The sequence below is a fragment of the Anser cygnoides genome, chromosome Z (assembly GCF_040182565.1).
Source record: "Anser cygnoides isolate HZ-2024a breed goose chromosome Z, Taihu_goose_T2T_genome, whole genome shotgun sequence".
In the NCBI taxonomy this organism is placed as follows: Eukaryota; Metazoa; Chordata; class Aves; order Anseriformes; family Anatidae; genus Anser; species Anser cygnoides.
Genome location: NC_089912.1, coordinates 28018742 through 28042868, shown reverse-complemented (window position 1 = coordinate 28042868; position 24127 = coordinate 28018742). Strand labels below are relative to the sequence as shown.

The 24127-nt window shown below is 41.9% G+C and overlaps 1 protein-coding gene across 1 annotated transcript in view; it reads right to left on the bottom strand.

Moving 5' to 3' along the window:
* The window catches only part of MAN2A1 (mannosidase alpha class 2A member 1), a 138334-nt gene extending 116291 nt beyond the window's left edge, over nt 1-22043 (bottom strand). The window contains exons 1-2 of the mRNA XM_066987870.1: nt 21769-22043; nt 9043-9303 (exon numbers count right to left, since the gene is read on the bottom strand). Of these exons, the coding sequence (XP_066843971.1) occupies nt 9043-9303; nt 21769-21903 (396 nt within the window). The 5' untranslated portion in view covers nt 21904-22043. The remainder of the gene's footprint in view (nt 1-9042; nt 9304-21768) is intronic.
* Nucleotides 22044-24127: the final 2084 nt, after the last annotated feature.

Sequence of the window (24127 nt, the reverse complement as noted above, 5' to 3'; positions counted from 1 at the left end):
TGAACCAAATACATAGAAGTGGAGTGAAAGAAGGAAATGACACTTGTGGCTCGCCAATCAAAGCTATTTCAGTAGCAGATAGCAAGCAACTGAGGGCACTGTACGTGAAAGGAGATGTTTTTCACGTTACTCTTGTGATTTAAATTGGATAGAGAAAGAAGGATGAGCTGCTAACAGTAGCAGGATTTAAATGCTGCAGGCAATGGAGAGCAGGAGGAAAAGTGACTTCAAAGTTACTTTACACTTTGAGAAATCGTTAAAAAAAGTCAGCCACATTTAAAACTGCATGTCCTGATTTCTCAAGATGACCATGTTAGAAACTGTATACTTCCCAGCTGCTTCAATTTAAACATAATTTCACTAAAAATAATGTATAGAAAGAGGACTCAAGAACTTTTTTTAAACAAATACCATCTCCAGAGTAGTATCTCAATGCAAAAAAAATTGGGGGGGGGGGGGGGGGGGGGGGGTTGATGGAATGCAAATGTACACCTGAAAAACTTTCTTCAACAAACATTTGAATTCCATAAAAGTGGCCTACAGGAGTCACTTACTATATGAACACCATAAGAGTTAAAACATTCCAGTGGTAGTGGGTTTCTGTCCAGCCAGGTAACTTGAGAAAAAAAAATAGATCTGAAACAAACATCTGCCTGAAGAAATAAAGGTTTTGTGTTGAGTCGACCTTGGCTCGCTGCCAGATGCCAGCCTAGGTGCTCTCTCACCACCCCACCCCTCTACAGAGCAGCTGCCAAAATAAGATGAAAAGCTCTGGGGTCAAAATAAAGACAGGGAGATCACCTACCAGTTGCTATCACAGACAAAACGGATTTGACTTAGGGAACCTTATTTTAGTTTATTGTCATTTAAAATAGAGTTGGATGGAGAAAAAGACAAAATCTAAAGCAAAAATCAAAATCTAAACCTCCTCCACATCCCCCGTTCTTCCCATGTTCACTTTTACTCCTTCATTCCCAGTGCTTTTAACTCCTCGCAAGACATAGAAGGGGTGGGGAATGGCGGCTGTGCTCAGTGTGCCGCTCCTTCATCCTTCCATTTTCTCCCTGCTCTAGGGAGAGGTTCTTTCCACAGGCTGTAGTCCTTCACAAACTCCCCCAGAATAGGTCCCCTGTGGACCACAGGATCCACATGCTCCAATGTCCTCCACAGACTGCAGGGAAACACCTGCTCCTCCATAGGCTCTCCCACCTGTTCTAGCAGCTGGAGCACCTCCTCTCTTCCCTTCCTTTGTGATCTTGGTTTTCGAAGGGTTGTTTCTCACACAATTTTTTCCTCTCTCCTGTCTCTCACAGCTCCTGCATAGCACTTTGGCCTTTCTTAAATACATTCTCCCAGAGGCACCATCAGCTTGATGGAAGAGCTCCGTTGTGCTCTGCAGTGGGGCTGTTTTGCAGCCGGCTGGAATCCTCTGTTTCAGCACAACATAGCCCCTGGCCTCTTCTCAGCCACCACTGCAGCCCCAGCCCTGCCAACACCTGGGCACCTGTACACCCGGCACATTCCACCCCCACCTCTGTGAAACACATATTTAAGAACTCTCATTTAAATGAAAATCATAACACACTCTTCACAGATTTGGTTACATCTACAAAAAAAGACCTACAACAAAATCATAGAGAGGTCATCACAACACTGACGAAGGTGGACAATATACAAACACAATAAAACTCTACCCATTGTCCCTTCAGCACATCACAAAACAGATTTCCCGCAAGTATTTCAGTCTTTGGCAATGTCCAGTCTGAGTTTTTCCCATTACCTCTCCCAGTTACTGTCCTTATCATGAATTCCTTAGGTCCCAGGCTGAGGACTACAGTGCATTGACCTTGGCTGGATGGGCATCTAGCAGCCAATCAAGGTCCACCCACCACAGGTCTTTAGCATAAGATATAAAGAAAAGCAAGCAGTGTTAGACTGGTGTTGGAATACAAGCCACCATAATGCTAGGATTAGCAGGGCCTCATCTGGGCCTACACTAAATATCTGAGCTGTATGAGATGATGTCACATCACAGCTCTGCAGAAATTGTTTACACCTCTGAACAACATTGCTTCATGGCAAACACATGTACAATGCTTCCAGACAAGCATTCTGTATTGCTAGTTCAAGGAGGACAAAGTAAGGTTATATGAATATTAGGCTAATACCATATTTTCTTTCTTTTCTAGAATTTGATTTTTGAAGAACTAATTCTTCTATGAAATGCAACCTTTGCAGAAAGTCAAGTGCATACTCTGTAAATTTGCCAGTTACCAATGAGTGACCTTAATACTGATAAATTCTTTTGACATTCCAGTCATGAAGACGTATTTATTTAAAAAGCAACAATTCATGGAATTGTACACATTCCTATGAGTTTTTCTCACGGGTAGAGCTTGAGTTCCACAAGCAAGCTTCTGCAGTCTGCAAGATACCAGTTTTTACACTCCACAAAACACATAATTTTAAGGTAATACATATTAGGTAAAAAGCGATCTCAATCCATGCTCACATGACTTTTCGTGCAAGTTCTGGGAAATGCAACTCAGGAAACAGATCTTGCAGCTCTCTGAAATAAATATCTGTGACCTGACATGCCACCTAGGGAAGTTTGCTGCCTGCCAGGGTGCAGACCCAGGATGTTGTAGAGGGACTGCCATAGCTCGTCTGACCCTCTCACTACTACTCCCTGTTCTTCCACAGGGACACCAATGATACTGCCAGGGGCAAAGCGTACCCCATCAGAAGTGACTACAGAGTTCTGGGGGCAGCAGTGAAATGGGGGACCAGATGGTACTCTCTTCAATCCTGCCATTAAGGGGAAAAGGTATGAGGAGGGCACTGACAGCACAGGTCAATTACTGGCTGCAGAACTACAGAATCATAGAATGGCTCAGGTTGGAAGGGACCTTAAGGATCATCTAGTTCCAAACCCCCTGCCATAGGCAGGGATGCCATCCTAATATAAATCTCCCCTCTTTAGTTTAGAATCATTTGCCCTTGTCCTGTCATCTGCCCTAACAAAAAGTTGCACTCCATCTTTTTATAAACCCTCTTTAAGTATTGAAAAGATGAAATGAGGTCTCCCTGGAGCCTTTTCTTTCTCAGGATGGACAGCCCCAGCTCTCTCCACCTTTCTTAATAGGTGAGGTACTCCAGCCCTATTGATCATCTTTGTGGCCTTCCTCTGGACCCGCTCTAACAGCTCCACATCCTTCATGTGCTGGGGGCCCCACACCTGGATGCAGCACTCCTGGTGGGGACTCACAAGGACAGAGCAAAGGGGGGGACAATTGCCTTCCTACACCTGCTGCCCACTCTGTTGATACAGCCCAGGATGCAGTTGGCCTTCTGGAATGCAAGTGCACACTGCTAACTCGTGTCAAGCTTTTCATCCAAAAGAACCCCCAAGTGTCTCTCCACTGGGCTACTCTCAATGAGTTCTAACAGTCCATGCTCACATCTGGGATTGCCTGACCCAAGAACAGCACCTTGCACTTGGACTTGTTGAACCTCATTAGGTTCACATGGGCCCACTTCTCAAGCTTGTCCAGGTCCCTTTGGATGGCATCCCTTCCTTCTGTTGTATCAACGGCCCCACTCTGCTTGGTGTCATCAGCAAACTTGCTCAGGGTGCACTCAATCTCACTGTCTACATCACTGATAAAGACATTAAACAGCACCAGTCCCAAGACAGACCCCTGAGCAACACCACTTGTCACTGGCCTCCACTTGGACACAGAGACATTGACCACCACTCTCTGCATGTGACTTTCACAGCCAATTCCTTGTCCGCCCTTCAAATCTATCTCTCTACAATTTGAAGATCAGGATGTCATTCGGGACAGTGTCACAGGCCTTAGAGAAGTCCGGGTAGATGATATCAGTCAGTCTTCCCTTGTCAACTGATGCAGTGACTCCATCATAGAAGGCCATCAGATTGGTCAGGCATGATTTGCCCTTATTGAAGCCATGCTGGCTGTCTCAGATCACCTCCTGGTCTTGCATGTGCCTTGACATTGCTTCAAGTGGTTCTGACAACAGGATTTTGGGTTCTGTGACCATGGAACCCTATTTGCAGATCAGCATCTGCTTGGGAGAGACAACTGGGAATGACGGATACAGAAGAAAGTTACCAGCAGCCCTATGAGAGAGTGACTGACAGGGTTGACAAGCAATGGGCGTGAAGTGAGACACAGCAAGATTGCTTCAGTGACAGGAGTGTGGCAATGAAGGGACACAGGCTCTTGAGGAAAGATAGCCATGAAGACAGGGGGAACTGCCCTTTATGTGAGAGAGCAGCTCAAGTGCATGGAACTCTGCCTTGGAATGGATGAGGAGCCAACTGAGAGGTTATGTGAAAGGAATGAAAAGACCAGTAGTGATGGCATTGTAATGGGTGCCTGGTATAGGCTGCCTGACCAGAAGAGCAACTAGACGAGACCCTCGACAGACAGCTAGGAGGAGCATAATGTTTGCAGGCTCTGGTTATGAGAACCAGGGGCAGCTCCACTGTAACTGCTGGAGGGACAACATGGGAAGGCAGAAACAATACAGGGGGTTCCTGAAGTGCCTCAATGACAATCACTTGGGTCAGGAAGCTGAGAAGCCTATGAAGAGAGGTTCTAAATGAAGCCAGAAAGACACACCCTTGGCAGAAGTGGATCAGATCAAGGAATACTTAAGCAAATTGGACATACATAACTTCATGGACCTTAATGGTATGCATCTGAGTGCTGAAGGAGCTAGCAGATATCATCACAAAGCCACTCTCACTAATCCTTGATCAGTTATGGTGACTGGGAGAAGTGCCCAAAGACAGGAGGAAAGCAGATGTCATTCATCTTCAATAATGGCAAGAAAGAAGACCTACAGGTCAGTCGCACTCGCACCTCAATCCATGGGAAGGTGATGGAGCAGCTAATCCTAGAAACCATTTCAAAGCACATGGACAAGAAAATCATTAGTCAGCATGGAATCACTAAGGTGGGCTAAGGCTTATTAACCCACCTGAGAAACTTCTATGATGAAATAACCAGCATGATAGATGTGGGGAGAGTAGTGGGCAATGTCTACCTATGTCTACCTTGAATTCCATAAGGCCTTCAAAACTGCCTTCCTTAATATCTTAATATAGAATCTGTTGATGTATGGGCTGGATGGTCAGACTGTAAGGTAGGTGGAAAACTGGCTGAATATCTGGACCAGAAAGTGGTGATCAGTAGCACAAAACCTAGTTGAAAGCCAGTAACTAGCAGTGTACCTCAGGGGTCAGTGCTGGTTCCATTGCTACTTACATCCTCATTAATGGCCTGGATGATGGGGCAGGGTGTACCCTCTGCACTGGGAAGAGTGGCTGGCTGATGCACCAGAGGATTGTGCTACCATCCAAAAGGACTGGCTCAGGCTGGAGTCAACATGAGCTGATAGCAGCCTCATGAGGTTAACAACAAGGGGAAGTACAAAGTTCTGCGCCAAAGTTCTGCGCATTGGACTGGAGAGTCCAATGACGGGCTACAATGATGACAAAGACTGGAGCAACACTCCTACAAGGAAAGGCTGAGAGAGGAGGGACTGTTCAGACCAGAGAAGAGAAGGCTCAGGGATCTCATTAGTATATATAAATACCTGAAGCAACAATACAAAGAGGACAGTGTCAGGCTATTTTCAGTGGTGCCCAGTGACAGAACAAGAGGCAATGAGCACACAGTGAAATACTAGGTCCCCTCTGAACAGTAGGTAACACTTTCTCTGTGAGGGTGACGGAGCACTGGCACAGATTGCCCAGAGAGGTTGTGGAGTCTCCATGCTTGGAGGTATTCATAAACTGCCTGGACGTGGTCTTGGGCAACCTGCTCTGGGTGGCCCTACTTGAGCAGGGGTTTGGACCAACTCATCTCCAGACGTCCCTGCCAACCTCAGCTATTCCATGATTTTAATATTGATCAGCACTGGTTTAAAGAAAAAAGCCAGGAAGAAAGTAGGACTCAAAAACTTTCACTGGCATAAACCCGAGCTAAATTAGGCCAAACTCACTGCACTTACGACAAGACATCCAGAAGACAGATGTCATTTTCATCTTTTAGTGCAACAACATTCACAGTAAGAATGGTCCAAAGCATTAAAAGTTACCTCTTCACTTGACCAGGTTACATGACTGCAAGCAAAGAACAAATTTGAAATATCTAGTCAGTAAGAACCAAAATAAAAGACAAGTACTTCCTTGAGATATTTCAATTTCTTTTCTATTTATAAAGTAGCGATACAGTAAGAAAGGCCTTGGTAAAAACAGTCAACAAACTTAACAAAGGGTGCACCCTGATTTCAGTATGGCTGCTTCAGAAGACAGTCATATTGTTACAGGCTTTTCAGTTAAAGCATATGAAAACTTATCAATTGTGTGTTTTGTTGATGTCTTTTCTTCCCTAAATTGGCTTACTGCTTCCCTATACTGAGGGACTCAAACTGCTGAAGTAACACAAGTCTTGAGCAAGCACTTGCCTCAGTGAACACTGAACTACTGCACAGAATGAAACACAGTTCATGCCTCTTCAGGCCACCTTTTATGTTGTTGTTACAAGTGATTTATGCCTTGTTTTTAAACAGAGCAACATTGCTAAGCACAATGTTGGATGGTTCAGTAGTTGAGAGGGATAAAGAGGACACACTTCACCATCAGTTACAAGACCTTCCAGCTCAGCATTATGGCTGTTGAGATTTCGGTCTTCAAGCACAAATTCCAGACACATCTGGAACTACTGACCTAAAAGAGTGTCAAGTCATAACTGTATTTCATCCAGAGTTCTTCACTTTGTTATCCAGTTCCATTCTCAGCTCTTTGAAAAAGTGCATATTAGCCTTCTATTTAATCTGAATGACATCAATTCTCAATTCAGTGTTATTTTGAGCAGTCAGCTCTATTACAACACCCTTCCTACTTATACCATACGTAATGGTGTGTATCATTTCTTGTTTTACATTTTTTCCATGAGAAAACATCATTCACCTATCCTATCCAAGAATTTTTTGGCTCTCATGCTATTCGTAAATTGTTTTCTCCAGCTTATGCACAGAAAATTAATCTCTTGGAGTAACAAGACCTGGTAATATTACTCACTGAAATGTTAGAGGTTTTTAATCCATATTTGAATCTATTCTTATAATGCTCTATTATGTGTGACTATAATGGATTTCCACAATTTATTCAGCGAAGCATCTTTTGCCTTCATTCTCATTATCCAAATATTAAGTCTCACCTATGTTCTCTTATTTTATTTTTTTTAAGTTAATGCTTAGGAACACAATTAACATAAGCTGTTTAAGTATTTAAAATATTTTAAAAAAATAATCAATGTTCTTCAAATAATCTGCTCAGAATTTCTCAGTCTTTATAAAAATCTAGAAGAAAAAAATCAACTGAGCTTGCAGAATACCTCAGGCTTGGTGAAACATTAAATAGTAAAACTAGTATTCAGGTATAATAACAGATTAGTTAACTTATTATTACCGAAATTCTGCTAAAATCAAGGTCTTAGATTCTTGCAACTGAAATGTGGGTCAGACTCACAGGATGAGAAACTATTTACAAAAATCACTATTAAAGTGACTTAAGGATGATGGCTGATAATCTGCTGAGTACAAGATATTAATGCAGTGACATGAAGAGTATTACAACCCTCCCAGCCTGGTAAGGCAAGGAAATAAAGTATGAGTACAGGAAGAGTAAGTACATTAAATGATAGCAAGTACACGCTCTGACATGCCACATATGTGATATGAAACATGAGAACAGTTTTAGTATTGACTTTCCATTCATAACAGGTTAACAAGTCCAATAATTTAAGCCAAAACATTTTACCTGAAAATTCACAACAATTCACATTAGCTTATTTCTAATGTACCTAAAAAAGTGCGTTGTTTAATATGTTAACAGACTGTGTGAGGAATAACTTGTTAACGATCCAGTAATTTGAAAACATGTAAAGGCCCACCTACTTCACTTTCCTGCACAGAAATTATAATACAAACAGTTAGATATTACTGCCTTTAAAAAACTGCTTCCTCTGTAAGAGACATATTAAGGTAGTGCCTATCCCTGAAGAGCTTAAAGGCATTATAAATGATAAAATGGAGGTTACAATTGTTCTGATGCATACTTATTCATCTCAAGTCCATGTCTTTCTCCTACAATAGAAATACTTGTACTTTCAGAATGAGAGAAAAAGCTGGTATTCAGAATTTAATCTTTGCTTTAGAGTACTAGAATATTTATAGTACTCCCACAAGACTCCCCAAAACAGTACAGATCACAGACTTCACACAATATTCGTATCACTCCTGAAACACTCCATTAAAGCTGAATATATGAGTCAATGAACTCACAGGCATCACCAGAAAGCAAAATAAATTCAACTTGAAGCATTTGACTTTAAAAACTTCAGCCAGCCCAGTTCATGCCAACCAGTTGACATAGTATATGTTGCTCCTTTCTGATCAAAGTGCCTATAAAAACTGGAGACACACTGGAATGCCAAAACACAAAAATGGTATTCCAAAGGGCAAACAATACTGGATATTTTCTTAAATGATTACTTCTTAAGCATGGTTTGTCTTACCCTCAAGACTCATCTACACATGTAACCCTCAAGTGTAAAACCTGCTTATAAGTCTATATAGTATTTCCACATAATTTTACATCAGCTTTACAAGAATCTGGGGAAATAGACTCTCAAACTCTTTCCCAAGAGCTTCTGAGAGTACTGGACAATAAACAGTGATTAATCTTAGGTTGTTTTCTCTTAAGAACTTTAAAACATTCTGATATGTTGGGTTATCGTAATCACATACTATTTTCTAGACAGTTTAGAAAAGGTAAAAGGAACTGTTTCATAACATTTTCCATTAAACGCAACAGGCACTTGAACAATTCTATTACATCTTAGATTAGGTGATTAGTTTCAAGCTTTTACCAGTACTTGGATATTTTGAGAACTATGAAAGGTAGTACTCCAGGAGAATAAAAGAGAAAGGCATGCCACTTACCTGTACATCTGAACCACGACTTCCACTTTTTGAAGCAAACAAACAATCCTCAGAATCAATGGCAAGTGGAACGGAAGCAGAAGGAAAGAGCTCAGAAAGAGACTCTTGACTGAAGTTTATAGCTTCTGGATTCTTTTGACCATCCTTTACTGATTCACTCAGATTGATCACAGAATCTCGTATATTTGAAATAATCTCATTATTTTCTGCCAACAGGCGTTCAAGATGATCTATTTTTTCTTGCAATATTGAAAGTTGACCCTGTTAAAAAAAAAAATCAATTATTTTCTCAGACCCATTCTTGACAATCTTTTAAAATCAGTTTCACAGTAGTATATCATCACACAAAATAAATAATCGTTATTCTATGTCTTACATAAAGACAAATTAAGAAATTGAACCAACATAAGAGACCTTCTCCTCTCAGAATAAAGGAAAACAGCACAAGGGATAAAAAGATATTTTTAAAAAGTCACATTGTTTCAAGCACAAATTATGCCAAATTCAAATTTTTCATGTCTATCAAATATCTTCAAAAAATCTAATACTTTCATTTGCCATCATATCAGGACACAAAAGGGAAAGCTATTTTCTAGAAGGCAGTCACATCAAAATGGGATTAAAAGGATGTAAACGTTTTAATACTTTACATGTATAAGGAAAAACTGCTTCAGTATATATTTTCTTATTTTCAGCGAAATTTGGAGAGAAATTAACAGAAGCTCGTAAAAGATCCCTTAACCACTTGTTCATACGAATAATCTATATAACTAGACAAACATCAATATATTCCTGCAAAAGACGATTCAAACTGATAGTATTTTCATTTAGATCATGTTCAGTTGCTAAAGAACAGGATTCTAAAGATGATCCTAATGTACACCATGAAAGTAAGGATAGAGGGTAATATCAACATGCACTGAAAGAAGTCAGCATATCTCCAAAGCAACTTGGAAAGAGAGGGGCAGGCAGACAGCACAAAACAATTTACGACATTTAATCACCATATTATACCACGTACAGGAGGTAGCATAGGAGAGGAAAACGCCTGGAAATGCTACTGCTCTCTGATGTACTAGCCACCCATTCCAAATGATTTGAGGTATGCTTTTTTCAAATATTAGTGTGTTAGCTTTTCCACACTCACAAAAGGCCAGATCATTTAAAATGTTTTTAAGGTTTTTTCAGCTTAACAATAATTTCTCTCTTTCCTCAGGCAGATTTCAACTTAACAATAACAAAAGATAGAAAGTAACTGGGTGTTTGTTCTCTATTATTAAAGTCATGGTCAGACTCCAAAATATACAACGTCTGATTAAGTTTTGTCAAAAAGCTTTCATTGCAACAAAACCCGCTGCAGATTTGGGTGTTCAAATTTTACCCATTGCATTCATCACAAATAACATATATTCAGTAGACAATTATTCTGTGATCTATGCTTTTTAATGACAAGTTAAACTTTTCCCTGACACCAATGCTTTATATTCCAAGTAATACAGAAAATTATTAGCAACAGCCTTGGTGCATGGGACTTTTTCCCCCTTTAGCAATCATTCACTTGAGGCGTTTGCATTTTCCTTTTAAGATACAATTTGCCTTCCTCAAATGCCAATTAATTCCAACTTCTGTAGTTAGGCTGTAGTTTGCAAAGGACTGAGCCTCCTTTTTAAATTGTAATGGGTACTTTCTTTTAAAACCTGTTCACTTTGAGAAGTCTGCAGGAATAAAAAAAATTCCCCTAATATGAGATGCCAATCAACCTCTTAGGATCTAGTAGCCATTTCTGCAATTTCATCTTTATAGGAGTTCTTTATAATTCCACAGAAGATAAGGTGTAGTATTTTACAGTCGGTAAATTTGTCCCCTCCTTTTCTGGGCTGTGTAAAATGCTGATCCAGTGTTTTGCTTTGTTCTTAGCTCAATGCATCCTGAAAATGATAACGGGTTTTTAAAATGCAATGCATGAAACCTTTTTGTTTCCCTAAAGACAAAAATATATTTTGACAATAGATCCAGAATAAGTTAATTGAGATGAAAGACCAAAATCTTAGAATCTAAACTGCTTAAAGACAAATACTGGAAACAGAATACTAGAAAATAGAATAACTGAAAACAGGAGATCAATATGCAGATGATAGGGCACTCGAAAGAAAAAAGTGTAGTCCCATGCCCCCTGGTGGAATAAAAGAAACAACCGAGACTAAAATCTTTCAAACGATACATTAAAAATGGTGTGTACCCATTTTTATAAAACTAGTACTTTCCCTTTCAAATAGGGAAAAAGTTTCTCTGCTCACATAATAGCCTGTTATGCCACTCACTCTTAAAGTAAAATACATAAAATAATACTGATTGGGACTTTACAGGCTGCCCAACTCTGATCTTTAGATTCCTAAAAAACTAAAATATAGCTATCATCTACACCAACTATTACCTGCTTCACTACACACGGCTATAATTCAAAGTTACCAAATGCGTAAGCACCTAAAACGCTGTTCACACCTACCCCACCAGTATATATTCTTCCTCTGCACTGTAAAAACAGAGAACTGTTTAAAATTTAAGTTCTCTTTCATGTATGTTCTAGAAATATTTTACCTACAAGAGAAGAATATTATATTGCTTAGCAATAGACTGTCAACTACTTCGCAATAGATTACAAGACTAATTTGTCTTATGTTGTCTAGCTAAGTATCGTCTCTCCAAAAGTTACAAGAACACCGAGTATGTGGTTAGACTGATCCTTCCATTGGCATATACTGCCAACTTCTGTCAGTCAGACACAAACTTCCAAACTTGGAGGTCAAGTCATACTTCTCATATCTATAAGATTGACCATTCTTTTAAATTTTTTATATTTAAACCTTACAATATTTGCATTAAGTTCTACCATTTTACTGTGTAGTCTGTAAAATTCTTTTAAACTAAGTTCCCTGTTTCTTGTGTGCTGAGACAGTAGATTGCTTCCTGTTCATTTTCCAGTAAAAAATTTATATAGTTATGTAATTCCAGCAATAATTTATTTTTAAGGTGGAGAGTTCAAGCCTACCTAGAACACTGAGTAGTAGTGATTTTTAGAAGAATATTATGCACAGAACTTTGGAGACAGATACTCTGTTAGCTGGAGATAGAAATCCTTAGCAGAATTCCCACTGTAGAAACTAACAAAGGACAATAATTAAGACTACCTGCTTTCTTTTTTTTTTTTTGAAAGACTATGAGATGCATCATGTTTCTTATGAAGATTTTAAACTGGACATGTACTAACTCAGCTTGAAAGCAAAGCATCATATAAAAAGCTACAGGTAAAAATATGTAACTATGGCCACATGCTGTAAACTAACTAACAGTCAATTAAGTTTTTGTAGATGCTAAAAAAAATATTTTCAATTTCCATTGTGCAACACATCAGCTATTAGAATTAAATTTCAGAAAAAACAGCGTCACAAACTAGAAATGGATCCCAGTTTTCACTCAATATAAATACAGTGAAAGCGGTGTCAGGAATCCATTCTCATATTTAAAATGGATCAAGTATCAGAAAGTACTTTTTTTTTTTTTTTCTTCAGTCCTCACTCCTTACTCATTTTAAGTAGGCAGGAGTAAGACAGTGCTAAGAATGTAGCATTCAATAGTAAAATTTCTTTAAAATTTGAGCCGAACACAGAAAATGTTCAAGAACAAAACAAAATTTAGTTTCAACACTGTTAGAGGAAAATAGCTGATTCACACTGCCCCACTTACTGATTGCCAGTAATGGGTGTTGAGTTACTATTAAAACAGACTAGAAACATACTAGAGAACCTGACGGGTCTAATCAAAAATGAAACACACAGGACATCTTTTCATTACTAAAATCATCAGTATTTGTTCTAAATTAAGTTTGAAAATTTCCCACACAATTGGAAGTGGGTGGTGTTGTATTTTATTTTTAAATGTGAGCAGAGATGTATCAATTTTACCTTAAGCAATTCTGCCTGAAATGTTGTAAGCTACATGGCCTTGTAAATAACAGATAGCAAAATAAGAGGTATGCTTTCTGGATAAGTACAAATAGACTAATGTTCAGTCCAAGTGTAGACCGTTAAAAGGATGTTCTGTGAATCTATATACTTGTTTGACATAAGGAAATGCAATGTAAAGTTATGTGAATCACCTGACTTATACAACCAGTCTACTAGTTTTTGTTAACTTTGGTATAAACTTCTTTCTTCCATTTCTCTTCATCTTCACGTATTGATAAGGTTGTGCAAATAAAGATATTATTAAAAAGAAAGGCAACCCTGCTCTCGCTCTACAACGACTGGTATTAGTGCATGAAGTGCAAAGTACCAACAAATCCAAAATGTATCCTGAAAGTAGGTACAGCTGCACTGGTAAAATAATGGCATCACACAAACAGCGCATCTTTCTGCCATCCCCATGGTTACACAGGGTTGGACTGAAACAACTAAATCTTCCCAAGTAAGGACAGACCAGATCACCTGTTTGGAACAAAAAACATCCATACCTGTTAGCCACATTGAGCAACCTGCTGTTACCACCACATGAAACAGCTACATAAACAGTTCCGTATGCTTCAGTCAGTCTTAACCCTTCAGTGGTTTTGAAGCCCCAAACATCCCAGAATGGCCTCTGCTTCCCCACTGCCCTCTGTTTTGTACTTGTCTATTTGCATTTGATACTGCTCTGATCTGTTGCAAGGACTCACTCCAGAAAGGAGTGTTGTTACCCAGGACAAGTAAGAAAGTCCAGTAACACAAGGAAAAATAAAGTTGCTTTATTCTGGGCAAGGCAGAGCAGCTTCTCCCATCTAAGCACTGCAGAAAAGGGTATTGCAACTTTCATTTCCTCAGTGAATGCTCACTCCTCCTTTAAATACAAGACCTTTCAAACAGACAGCTGCTGATCATTTCATGAAGGAAGAAAAAAGGTAGCTCAGATAATTAAAGTGGGAGTATGACAGGCCCATGAATGAGGAATTCTCACAGAAACTGGCAGGCAGAGGCGAAATCCACATGAGAGACTTCTGAGGTTAGGTCAGCTAGAAATTATTATTATTATGTATCCAGAGAGTGAGCCACCAACCACCAAGCGCTTGGTTCAAAACCAACCAGAGCCCATTCTCCTTCTCACCCACATGAACAAGCCAGAGACCACAAAAGAGCTGGCAGAGTCCTGTTTAAGAGGCTCTGGTGCACAAACGAGCAGTAGCGAAGAAAGCAGTGTACCACAGCAAACAGGGTTCTCCTGGGGATGTGGAATTCAAGTCCAGATCATTGCCTATACAGATTCACAACACTAAGTATTTAAGAAACTTCATGTGTCCTTTTCTGACTGCACTGAATTTGCAGTCATCTTAATCACTTCCTGTATCAGTTTCTTACACCTGGAAGTAATTATTGATATCTTCACAAATCATGTACTAACTTGACTAAAATCTTGATATAAGCCTCTGACCAGATGCAGCATACCAAGATGGTAAGACCAGACATCATTCTCAGTTCCCTGTACACTCTGAGCACTGCACAGTGAACAGAGCACACTAAATGTAGAATTTGAATGGTCATGTCCTCTACAGAAAAAAGGCAAGCAGGTAGAAGTTAAAAATACAGCATAATGTTGCATCAAAGCTTAATATTTGAACACACTGACTGTTTCAGTGTGTATTCACCTTGTGAGGTAGGACACAATGAAAAACCAAGCACACAGTACAACAGTTAAAAGCACATGTCAAGGTTTAAAGCCTTTATTAAGCTAGGCAGAAGGTTTCTGTGTATTTTTAATCATGAAAATTACATAAATAACCTTTTAAGGATTTCCTGCCTCTAAAGTACCATTCAAAACAAGCTCACCTTGGGAAGACGCTGGCATTCACCTGGATTAACTGAACTACAAAACACAAGTCTACACTCTTAAATGAAATAGTTGTTCTAGTCTGAAGATAAAGTAACCTAAAAAACACGTTTTCAGGAGCTGATAGACTTTAAAATTCTTTCAACAAATGTCACAATAAGAAATAAGCATTCTACATGCTATTATTCTAGATTTAAGTTTCAAGTAACTTACCAAGATAGATATTGTTATGGCCTAATTTGACACTATTATCACTGAGCTGAAGGCTGGGAGAAAGAAGGGGGACATGGAGGCAAATCTAGAAGCATTCCCTATATGGTCAGTTATCTGAAGGATGTTCACTACCTCTCAGACTGGTAAGTTTTAGGTTCATTTCCTTTTTGGTTCCCTTCCCAACCCTGTACTGAATATTAATTTCTTTATTTAAAATGGCTATCAGTACTAAACTGAAATGCAGTTTACATGGCATTTGAGTGCAGGCATTTTAATTATTTTTATTTGAACAAGTCAAAACTTAAAATAACAAAATCATGTAGCAGGCAGAAATAAAGGTCGAGTTAAGAGTAAACAAGGAAATGCTCTCCCTCCATTTAGTTTATGCAGTTTAAGCTGGGCATTGACCTTAAGTAGCAGAAAGGAGTTCTCCTTTATGGGAGGTGTTACTACTCTTCTGAAGAATACATTTTGTTCAACATTTTTCACTAGATTTAAAGACTAATTGAAAGAAGCTATTAGATTCTGCCTGACTGCCGTTTAGCCAAAACTTCACTCAAAACGTACAAGAAACACAAACATACTCTGGAACATCAGAAGGTACAAAGAACTGTTACTGACCTATAATTACATTTGATATGAGAACCCCTCCTCCTTTACAACACCTTAGAAGCTCAAAAGAAAAAAAAATCCTTTTTTTTTTTTTCTATCTAATACTCAAGAACATTCCTGTGACACTCAAAGTCTTTCAGATTGTGATTGTTGTTAATCAGGCTTTGTTTGTTTGTTTTAAGTAAGCAAGTTTCAAATCCAGGAAAATGGTAATTCCTTTTGTAAGTATTCTGATTCAACATTTAACCTCCTCCGACATGAAAGTCCTAAGAATGCTACTAGGAGTCACTGCACTCACAATTATTCAGTGCTCAGACAACTTAAACTATGTACAATCTTAATTACTACTACTCACATTTCAGAGTGATACAAATATTTCCTGGTCATACAGTTTCCTATACTGCTGCATACAGCAGTGCTTGAGCTTGTTATACAACACAGGTCAGAAATGAACCCACAAAAATAAACCCATAAGAACATGAAGCAACAAAAGGCGTGTATTTATAGTCCAGGTAAGCCACTGATTTCACCTACTACACTACAGCAATGTACCTAACAAAACCATAGCTGGGAAACGTATTTCTGGTGTATCAGGAGTTATTTCAAAAGCAGAAAGCGTGAAGACTTGCTGTGACGCTGGAGGGAGACAAGATTTGTTCTGCACAGAATTGGGGCACAGCAACTGTCAGGCATGAGCTGATACACTGTAGTTGCAGCCACCCAAAGGAGACAGAGGGTTATCTAACGGAAGGTAAGGCTTCCTTAGAGTAGGGGAACTTTTACTTTGGAGTACTTTTGAGGTAAAGCTCACTAGATGCCTTTGTTCAGTGCACAGATTCATAGAGCTGCTGATGTTTCTGATGTGTTTGGCCCTAGCATCCTACTGTTACTGCTCCACCCTACCATGATTCATATTTTGGCCAGGTGATACTAATTCCAAACTATTGGCAAGTTCAGATGAAACAGCACTGCACACTGCAACAATCACCACTTGTGCCATTTACAAAGAAATACGTGATACATCGTGTGGATGCCTTGAAAACATGAAGCCAGCAGAGAAGCATTAGCAGTACCACCAACAGCCAGGCCTTAATGTTTTGCTGGAAGGACACAGGAAATAGAAGAAAAAGCCAGCTGCTTTTACAGGAACTGTACTTGATCGTCTCTGTTCGATACAATGCAGCTACAGGGCCCGTAAAGGCAGTTCAAACACATGAGAAGATCAGAGTAAGTTTCAAATAATGATGGTCAAAAGCATGGGGGAAGGAGGGGTGAAGGATCTTATTCAAAAAAAATATATATATAAAAAAATTGGAAAACCCTAAGGATTCAAGTCGCTGTACGCTTGTGCTTTCCTTCTAATAAAATTTAAGGGAAACGCCAAAGATACTAGAAAAGCAATCCCTTGGTCCCATTCCAGTTACCAAGCAGAACTGTGGCAGACCTGAGTTTCAAAAACTTATTTCCAAAAACAGCCTTTCACACTGTGGGGATATGTCCCATAAAAGCCAAAGCAAGCTGTGTGAAAGTGGTTAGCAGAAAAAGATCAGCTCCAGAGCATCAGCTATCAGGTAGCAACAGAGGACGCTGTGCTGCTCTTCTGTTTTGCCTTGCTCAGGCATAAAATGCACTAGAAACGAATTTTCATGTGAAGACTACACAAAGGCCATATATTTCTGAAGCAAAATATTCTTACCCAAAAATAAATCCTCCACTTAATTTAAAATACATTGGATTTTTAATGTTTTTCTTTGTCTTATGCCCTAGCATGCATGGCACACTCTTAAATCAAGCAAAATTTAGAATCAGAAGAAATACTCCACTAGCCTGTGTAAATGAACAGCTTTTATGGATTTGTTCAAACTCAAGGTAAAGTTAGTTGATAAAATATGCTGTGTTAGCCTAATGATCTTTTTTCTATTTGGATCCAAAATACCAAATAAATTAATACGTGCTTATCTGTATTTGGTTTTCATCTGTATATAACACCGGTTCTTCAAGTGAAGCTCCTTATGGACTTACTCCAGACTCAATTTGAATGAAGCTTTCATTTAGCTGCATCAGTTTAGTCCAAGGCCCACTTGTACTTGACACTCAGTGCACAGAAGACAGCACAGGACTCACCACTTCAAATCTCCATCCACTAAACAGCCAAAAGATTTCCCAAATAATTCTGTTATTGCAGACAGAAAAAATATCCTCCGTCACTCTTCAACGAATTCCACCAGAAGACTTATACTCTAATCTGTAGTGAGGACTGATATGTTAATAATCTAAAAATGCATCTAAGGCTCCTGCACCTTAAGCTCGCCTCTGCACAAGGCTGTAAGGTTGCCCCTCTTGTGAGACAGGACACTATGACACATTGTATCTTGATATGCCTTCTGAGACAGGAAACATCCTATTCCTACACAGGACGCTAGTGTATGCAGACCAGCTATACAGCTCATCCTTCCCACTTTCAGTACCTTTCATTAGTCTTCTTGTGCTCAAAGAAATGATAGCTTGAGCATTTTCCTCTCCATTCACAGATACAGAAGTTTTGAGACAACCATACCAAACCGAAGTACAGTTCAGTTTCCCTAGCAGCTTATCAGCAACTTTTCAATTTATTTATTTAAAGGAGCAGGAGGAGAGAAAGGGGAGTAGCGTATTTTAAAACTCAACCAGCAGCATTTCTGCTATTACTCCCAAGAGTTTTTAAAACAAAAGTAACCACTGTAGTAACACTGCCTACACTGAGAAGGGTGAAATAAAGTACATAGCAATGCTTGAAACTTCTAGAGCAGGTCATCGTCAACTGCTAATGAGCCCTCTGAGGAGATTCTGAGCCAAATGCTCTTTCAGAGCGTTCATGGGAAGCAGTTGCGATAACAGCTTTGGAAATCCACCCCAGAGTCACGCTGAAGGAATATAACGCAAAATAGCAAGGGAGAGGCAGGGAAGAAGGTCTCTGGAAAAGTATCAGTGTCCACAGTATACTGCTGCAGGCAGAAATCCTACAGTGACTACAAATAAGGTCTGAGAGAAAGAGAGAGCTTGTGATATGGCCATCTTAAGAATAACATATTGCTGACAACCAGGCAGGGTCCATGAAGTTACACACGGGATTTAGAGAGGAGTGGCAAATAAGGCAATCTCCATAGGTTGTACTTAATCTTCCCAAATTAATGGAGATTTCAGTTCTATGGCAGCATGCAGATCTTCATATATGATTTAAATGCACCATCAATGATGACAAGGCTATAAATCACTTCATTAGCTCAGGTTCTATTACAGTTGCCATGATGTCACCTCACTACAGAGCGTGGGCAATGTTCACTCTAAAAGAGATTACTGATGCCAACTTTTGCAAGGTCAACACCTAAAAAGACAAGACATTACCAGTCCCTCCAAAGTCAGACCAGAGATTCTCTTTAACACAGCTCTGAAAAGCATTTACAAGCACTTCGATAGAGAATATGTAAAGGCTCCTGCTTAGGGGTATTCGCACTCCTTGAGAGATCTTCTCCAAAAATTACTTCTGCAAGACATTCCTGTTGGCACTCTTGAACAACCACCTAAGCTCTCGAACTAGAAACCAAGCTCAGGAAGGGTAACTCTTGACTGCAATAGCAGATAAATCTGAAAAAAGTCAGGTTCGCAAGCCTCAACCTGATGCACACGACCCTGAGATCATGCAACGAGAAGGCATCTGGAAGAAACAGCAGAAGTGAAAGTTGAGCAGCAATCCCCATCCTGCATTTTACTACTGGTATTACATACCACGATTCTTTCAGTGAATGCAGACCAACAGGCACTACCAGCTAAAAAAAAAAAAAAAAAATCCAACTCTAATCCTGGCAGAAATTAAAGCTTAGACAGACAAATGCTGATGAGCTACACAGGAAGCTGCTTCCAGAAGAACCCACTTCTCCTCTCTGAGGCTACTGTAAACCACACAGGTCAGGAAGAGCAAGCTAATCAATATGCAATTTCTAGGATATGCAAGGTGAAGGATGCTCTTACAAGAGCTGCACAGAGAAACAGCAAAGTTGAAAAATTAGCACATTGTCAGATCAGAAAGAAGTATGAAGTGAAGCTATCTGAAAATCTGTGGGAAAAAAAAATTAAAAAATCTCAGTTCCTTCTTCAAAGCGATAAGAAAAACTGACCTTTCTCATCATGAAAGAAAATGTCTTCTTAAATCCACGGACATATAATATACTGCTGCCAGAGCTTTTTGCAAACAAAAGCAGCTTGAAGTTTTTACATCTGTGGCTGGTTTCATTTACAGTACATTGAGTTCTGACAACACGGCACTGACGTGATTTTTTGTAAACTAAGGTAGCGTTTTCCTTTCCAATATTTTCGGTGGCTTCTCTTTCCCTCTTCATCTTTCATATCAACTTTACACTGATGTATTATATGGCTCAGAAAACATTTGCTAGGTTCCAGAGGCTTCCCAATTTTAACAAAGTGAAAAACTCCTATTCAGAACCCTATGGACAGCAAATAGGAAATGACAGAGTCACATCAGCTTCACCTGTAACTTCTTCGAAGGATAAAGCAGCAAGAAGAAAAAGGGTAATTTTTCCACCCAAAGGAAGGACTGAAACAGTGCTAAGTAGTGAGAGTGAGCAGCCTCGAAGGAATTTAGGTATGGAAAAGGCAGAAAGAGTAAACGCTGGCGGAATGTTCTAGGAGTCCGAGGGGAGGAAGGAGGACGTGGGGAGACATGCTTGTCTCCTTATGTTGTATAAGAAAGAGATGTTACAGCAGACTGAGGCACTAGACCTTGGTCGTAAGAGAGAAAGCATTATGCTGTAGGATACTGACAGGAATTTCAACTGCAGGACACTGACAGTGGAAAACCAAACACATCTAATATGTCTTCCATATTTACTCCAGTATTTCAAAGCAAATCCTGACATTAAATAAAAAAAAAGAAAAAAGGCCACCTACGTACGAGCTGCCCTGTTCTATTCTTTATCTGGATTAAACTCAACTGGTGAGATAAAAACACGAGGTGCTCTGCTAATATAAGATACTGACCATATCACCAAAGCAGCACTTGTACTAGCTTTTACAAGTATGACACGCAGTATTACTCTCCTGCTGGAACTGTATATTGAACAGATGCAGCCTCAGTAGTCCAGCCTTGTCTCGCTTTCTTCAAAGCTTCTTTCGTGTTCTCTTAGTTCCTGAAACAGCTAGTGGCTGACCTCTGAACTGTAACTCGAAGAAACAAAGGCAGAACTGATCCGTGCTCCTTCTATACACTTCAGTCAAGGTTTTTGCCGTGGCCAGAAATAGAGTGGTGTCAAGTATTATCTTTGCATTAAATGAAAAAATCAGTGGTTCTATCAGAAAAATAAAATTTTACTTTTTCAGCAAGCCTTTTGAGTTCTCCTGTTGACTTGACACCTCACTGTTGTAGGAAAACACGTTCCTCTGTTTTACTGCCTTCAGGGAGGATAAATTCAGCACAGGCACAAACACGCTGCACCTTCGCTGCTTGCTTTTCTACACTTTATTTTGCTTCACGACAATAAAACTCTCCCCACGCAGCAGCGTGTGGCAGACACACAGCTCGGCACAGCACACCACGCGTTCTCCATCCAACACGCTCCCGTCCTCGCCGCGACCAGACGGACACTGCTGGGTTTAACACCACGACGCCGGGCAGCTTCTAGGTGTCCCCCCACCCGGGGCAGAAGGGGCAGGGTCCCACGGCCCCGAGCCCCGCTGCCTACCTGTTGGCGGGGTCACCCCGCGCCCGCAGGTCTCGCTGCCAGCCGCGCTCCTGCCAGCCCCGGCCCCCTCCTGCTCCTGGTGGCTCGGGACGCGCGGCGGGGCCGGGGCAGCCCCTCCCCTCGCTCCCCTCCCGCAGCGCCGCCCAGAGGCCGCGCCCCGAGCCCCAGCGGCCGGCGCCGAGGCTCGAGGCCGCCGCTCGCCGCCGGACGAGCGCCGCGGCGGGGAGGAAGTTGGTGGCGGAGGCACCCTCCGCACCCCCCCTCCCCGTCCTCCTCCCCGTGCTCCTGCCGGTCCCGTCCCGGCGCTCACCTTGGGGAAGGTGCCCTCCCGCCGCGGGCTCTTGGGGTGGTCGAAGTGCCCCCTGTCCAGCATCAGGTACAGCGAGAAGATGACCACGCAGAACACCGCGCTGCCGAACACCGTGAACTGACGGCTCAGCTTCATCGCCGCCGCCGGCCGACCGGCCCCGCCGCGCTGCTCCCGCCGTCTCTTCCTCCTCCTCCTCCTCCTCCTCGCTGCCCCCCCGCGCCCCGCGGGGAAAGTTCCGAGCCGGCGACGGGCGGCGGCACCGCGGCGCCGCGGGGGATCCTCCGGCGGGGCAGCGCCGAGCCCCCTCCGGCGGAGCGCGGCAAGTCTTGCCCCGCGCGGCGCGCCGAGCCCCGCCGAGCGCCCGGCGGCGAGCCGGGAGGCGCCGGGAGGCGCGGATCAGACGGGCGGGCAGCCCGGCAGCGAGCGGGGAAGTGGCGGCGGCAGCAGCGCCGCGGGGCCGACCGAACGCCGCCGCTCCGCTTCCCCTCCTCCTCCTGCGGCCGCCCCGCTCCTGCTCCTCCTCCTCCTGCTCCTCCTCCTTCTCCTCCTCCTCCTCCTGCCGGCCGCCGCACGCTGTCGCCGCCTCCCCCGCCCCGCGGCCCGAGCGCTGCCGCTGCCGGAGCCCCCCGGGCCGCCGCGCACACGCTCCGCACCCACAACAGCCCCCGCCCGCCGCCGCTGCCGCCGCCGCCGCAGCTCCGCGCTCCGCCCCCGCGCGGGTGGGCGGTGCCAGCAGCGTGTCACCGCCGCGGCACCGCCCCCAGCCCTCTCTGCGCGGAGGCCGTTGGCGCCCCGGATAACGGCTGCCCGCGGGCAACCTGCTAAGGGAGCCGTGGGGGCCTCCCCGTGAGAGAGCCGTGTGCCGAGTGCCCCCTTCGGGGGTCGGCCCCGACGCGCACCTCGCTTCTCTGAGTCCCAGGAGCACGCTTGGCAGAAAGCAGCTCCTGTCACGGCGCTGGGGAGGGTTGCAGCCCCGCTCTGCTGCGTCGTTTGGCTCCCAGTTCTCACAGATTTAATGGTTCGGACGTATTCACGCCCGCTGTCTGCTTCTGAGCGGTGTTTTGGGGAAATGTCACTGAGAACTGCACGAGTGCTGAAAGCATGTTTTACCAGTGCACACATAATACATCATTAAGAACTTTTGCTGAGAAGCTCTGACACCCCTGTGATTTGAAGTCCAAAAATAGGTGTTAGCATCACTGCTTTTCTTTTCCTTTCTCACTAACCCTCCCCCCCCACAAAGTTGCTAAAACTGTAATACTAACAAATTTTTGGCCAGCAAAGTTCAGTAGACGGAGCCAGGAAATTTAAATCTATGCTTATTTTTTCCATATTTAGAGCCTGTTCCAGTATCCTACAGAACCTACTTTAGGGATTGATAATTCATAACTTCTAACCCCCTTCCTCCCACTAGGCAAAAAAATAATAATAATAATAAAGTGTTAGATTCTGGATGTGAAAGGCCTTACAGGACTCCTGCAGTTACTGGATATGGATGTTATCAGCTACCATGGTGGGAAATGCTGACAGCAGAGAAACTGTCCACTTTTGTACATATTGACTGAGTTTAAGTTTCAAAACACCGATTTTAATCAGGGGGTGAGAAACAGAGGCTGAAGAGTGAAGCTGAGCGCTGGTGACAATACAGGGGAAGGACAAAAAATGGGGGCTAGCGCAGGAACAGAAAGGGGCCAACAACAGGGAAAAGCGTGGAATAAGAGACAAAACAGGTCAGAGGAAAGAATGACAGTGGAAGGGCACAACAAATGATGACTGGCACAACAGACGAAAGATGCAGGTGGATCTTCTACAGAATCAGAAATAAAACCCAGGAGTTTTGAAACCTGATGTTATCTGCTGTTCAGCAAAAAGCTGTAAACTCACGGACTTTACCTGTTCACATTTGCTCCATCCCCCCCTCTAGCGGCAGATGCACACAGAAAATAAAAATGTTTCTTTTTACATTTGTTACTTTGTTAGTGGAGTTCAGATACCTTTGTCAACCAAAAATCCAAATTTGCAGTGATCTATGTAAGATGCCATTTCCAAATTTCTTTTTCCTAAGAGGGAAATTGTGTTTAAATCTGCAGTAAGCTAACAATAAGATTTCAAAAAATGGCATCGGGATTTGGGATATGTATTATTTAGGGTTCACTCCAAAGCCTTTGCTCATCTTTTACGTGATCAGATAGGTAGTATTTTTCCTCATTTTTTTCTCGACATGTTTAGTTGATTCTTTGAGCAGGGTGCCTAGAGGGAAAGACAGAGTTGTGAACAAACCAGTGATCTGTAGACCTTCTGTTTCTCTAGTTGAAAAAGTCGGAAGCAGTTTGATGAATGAGACAAGAGTACTGCAGAG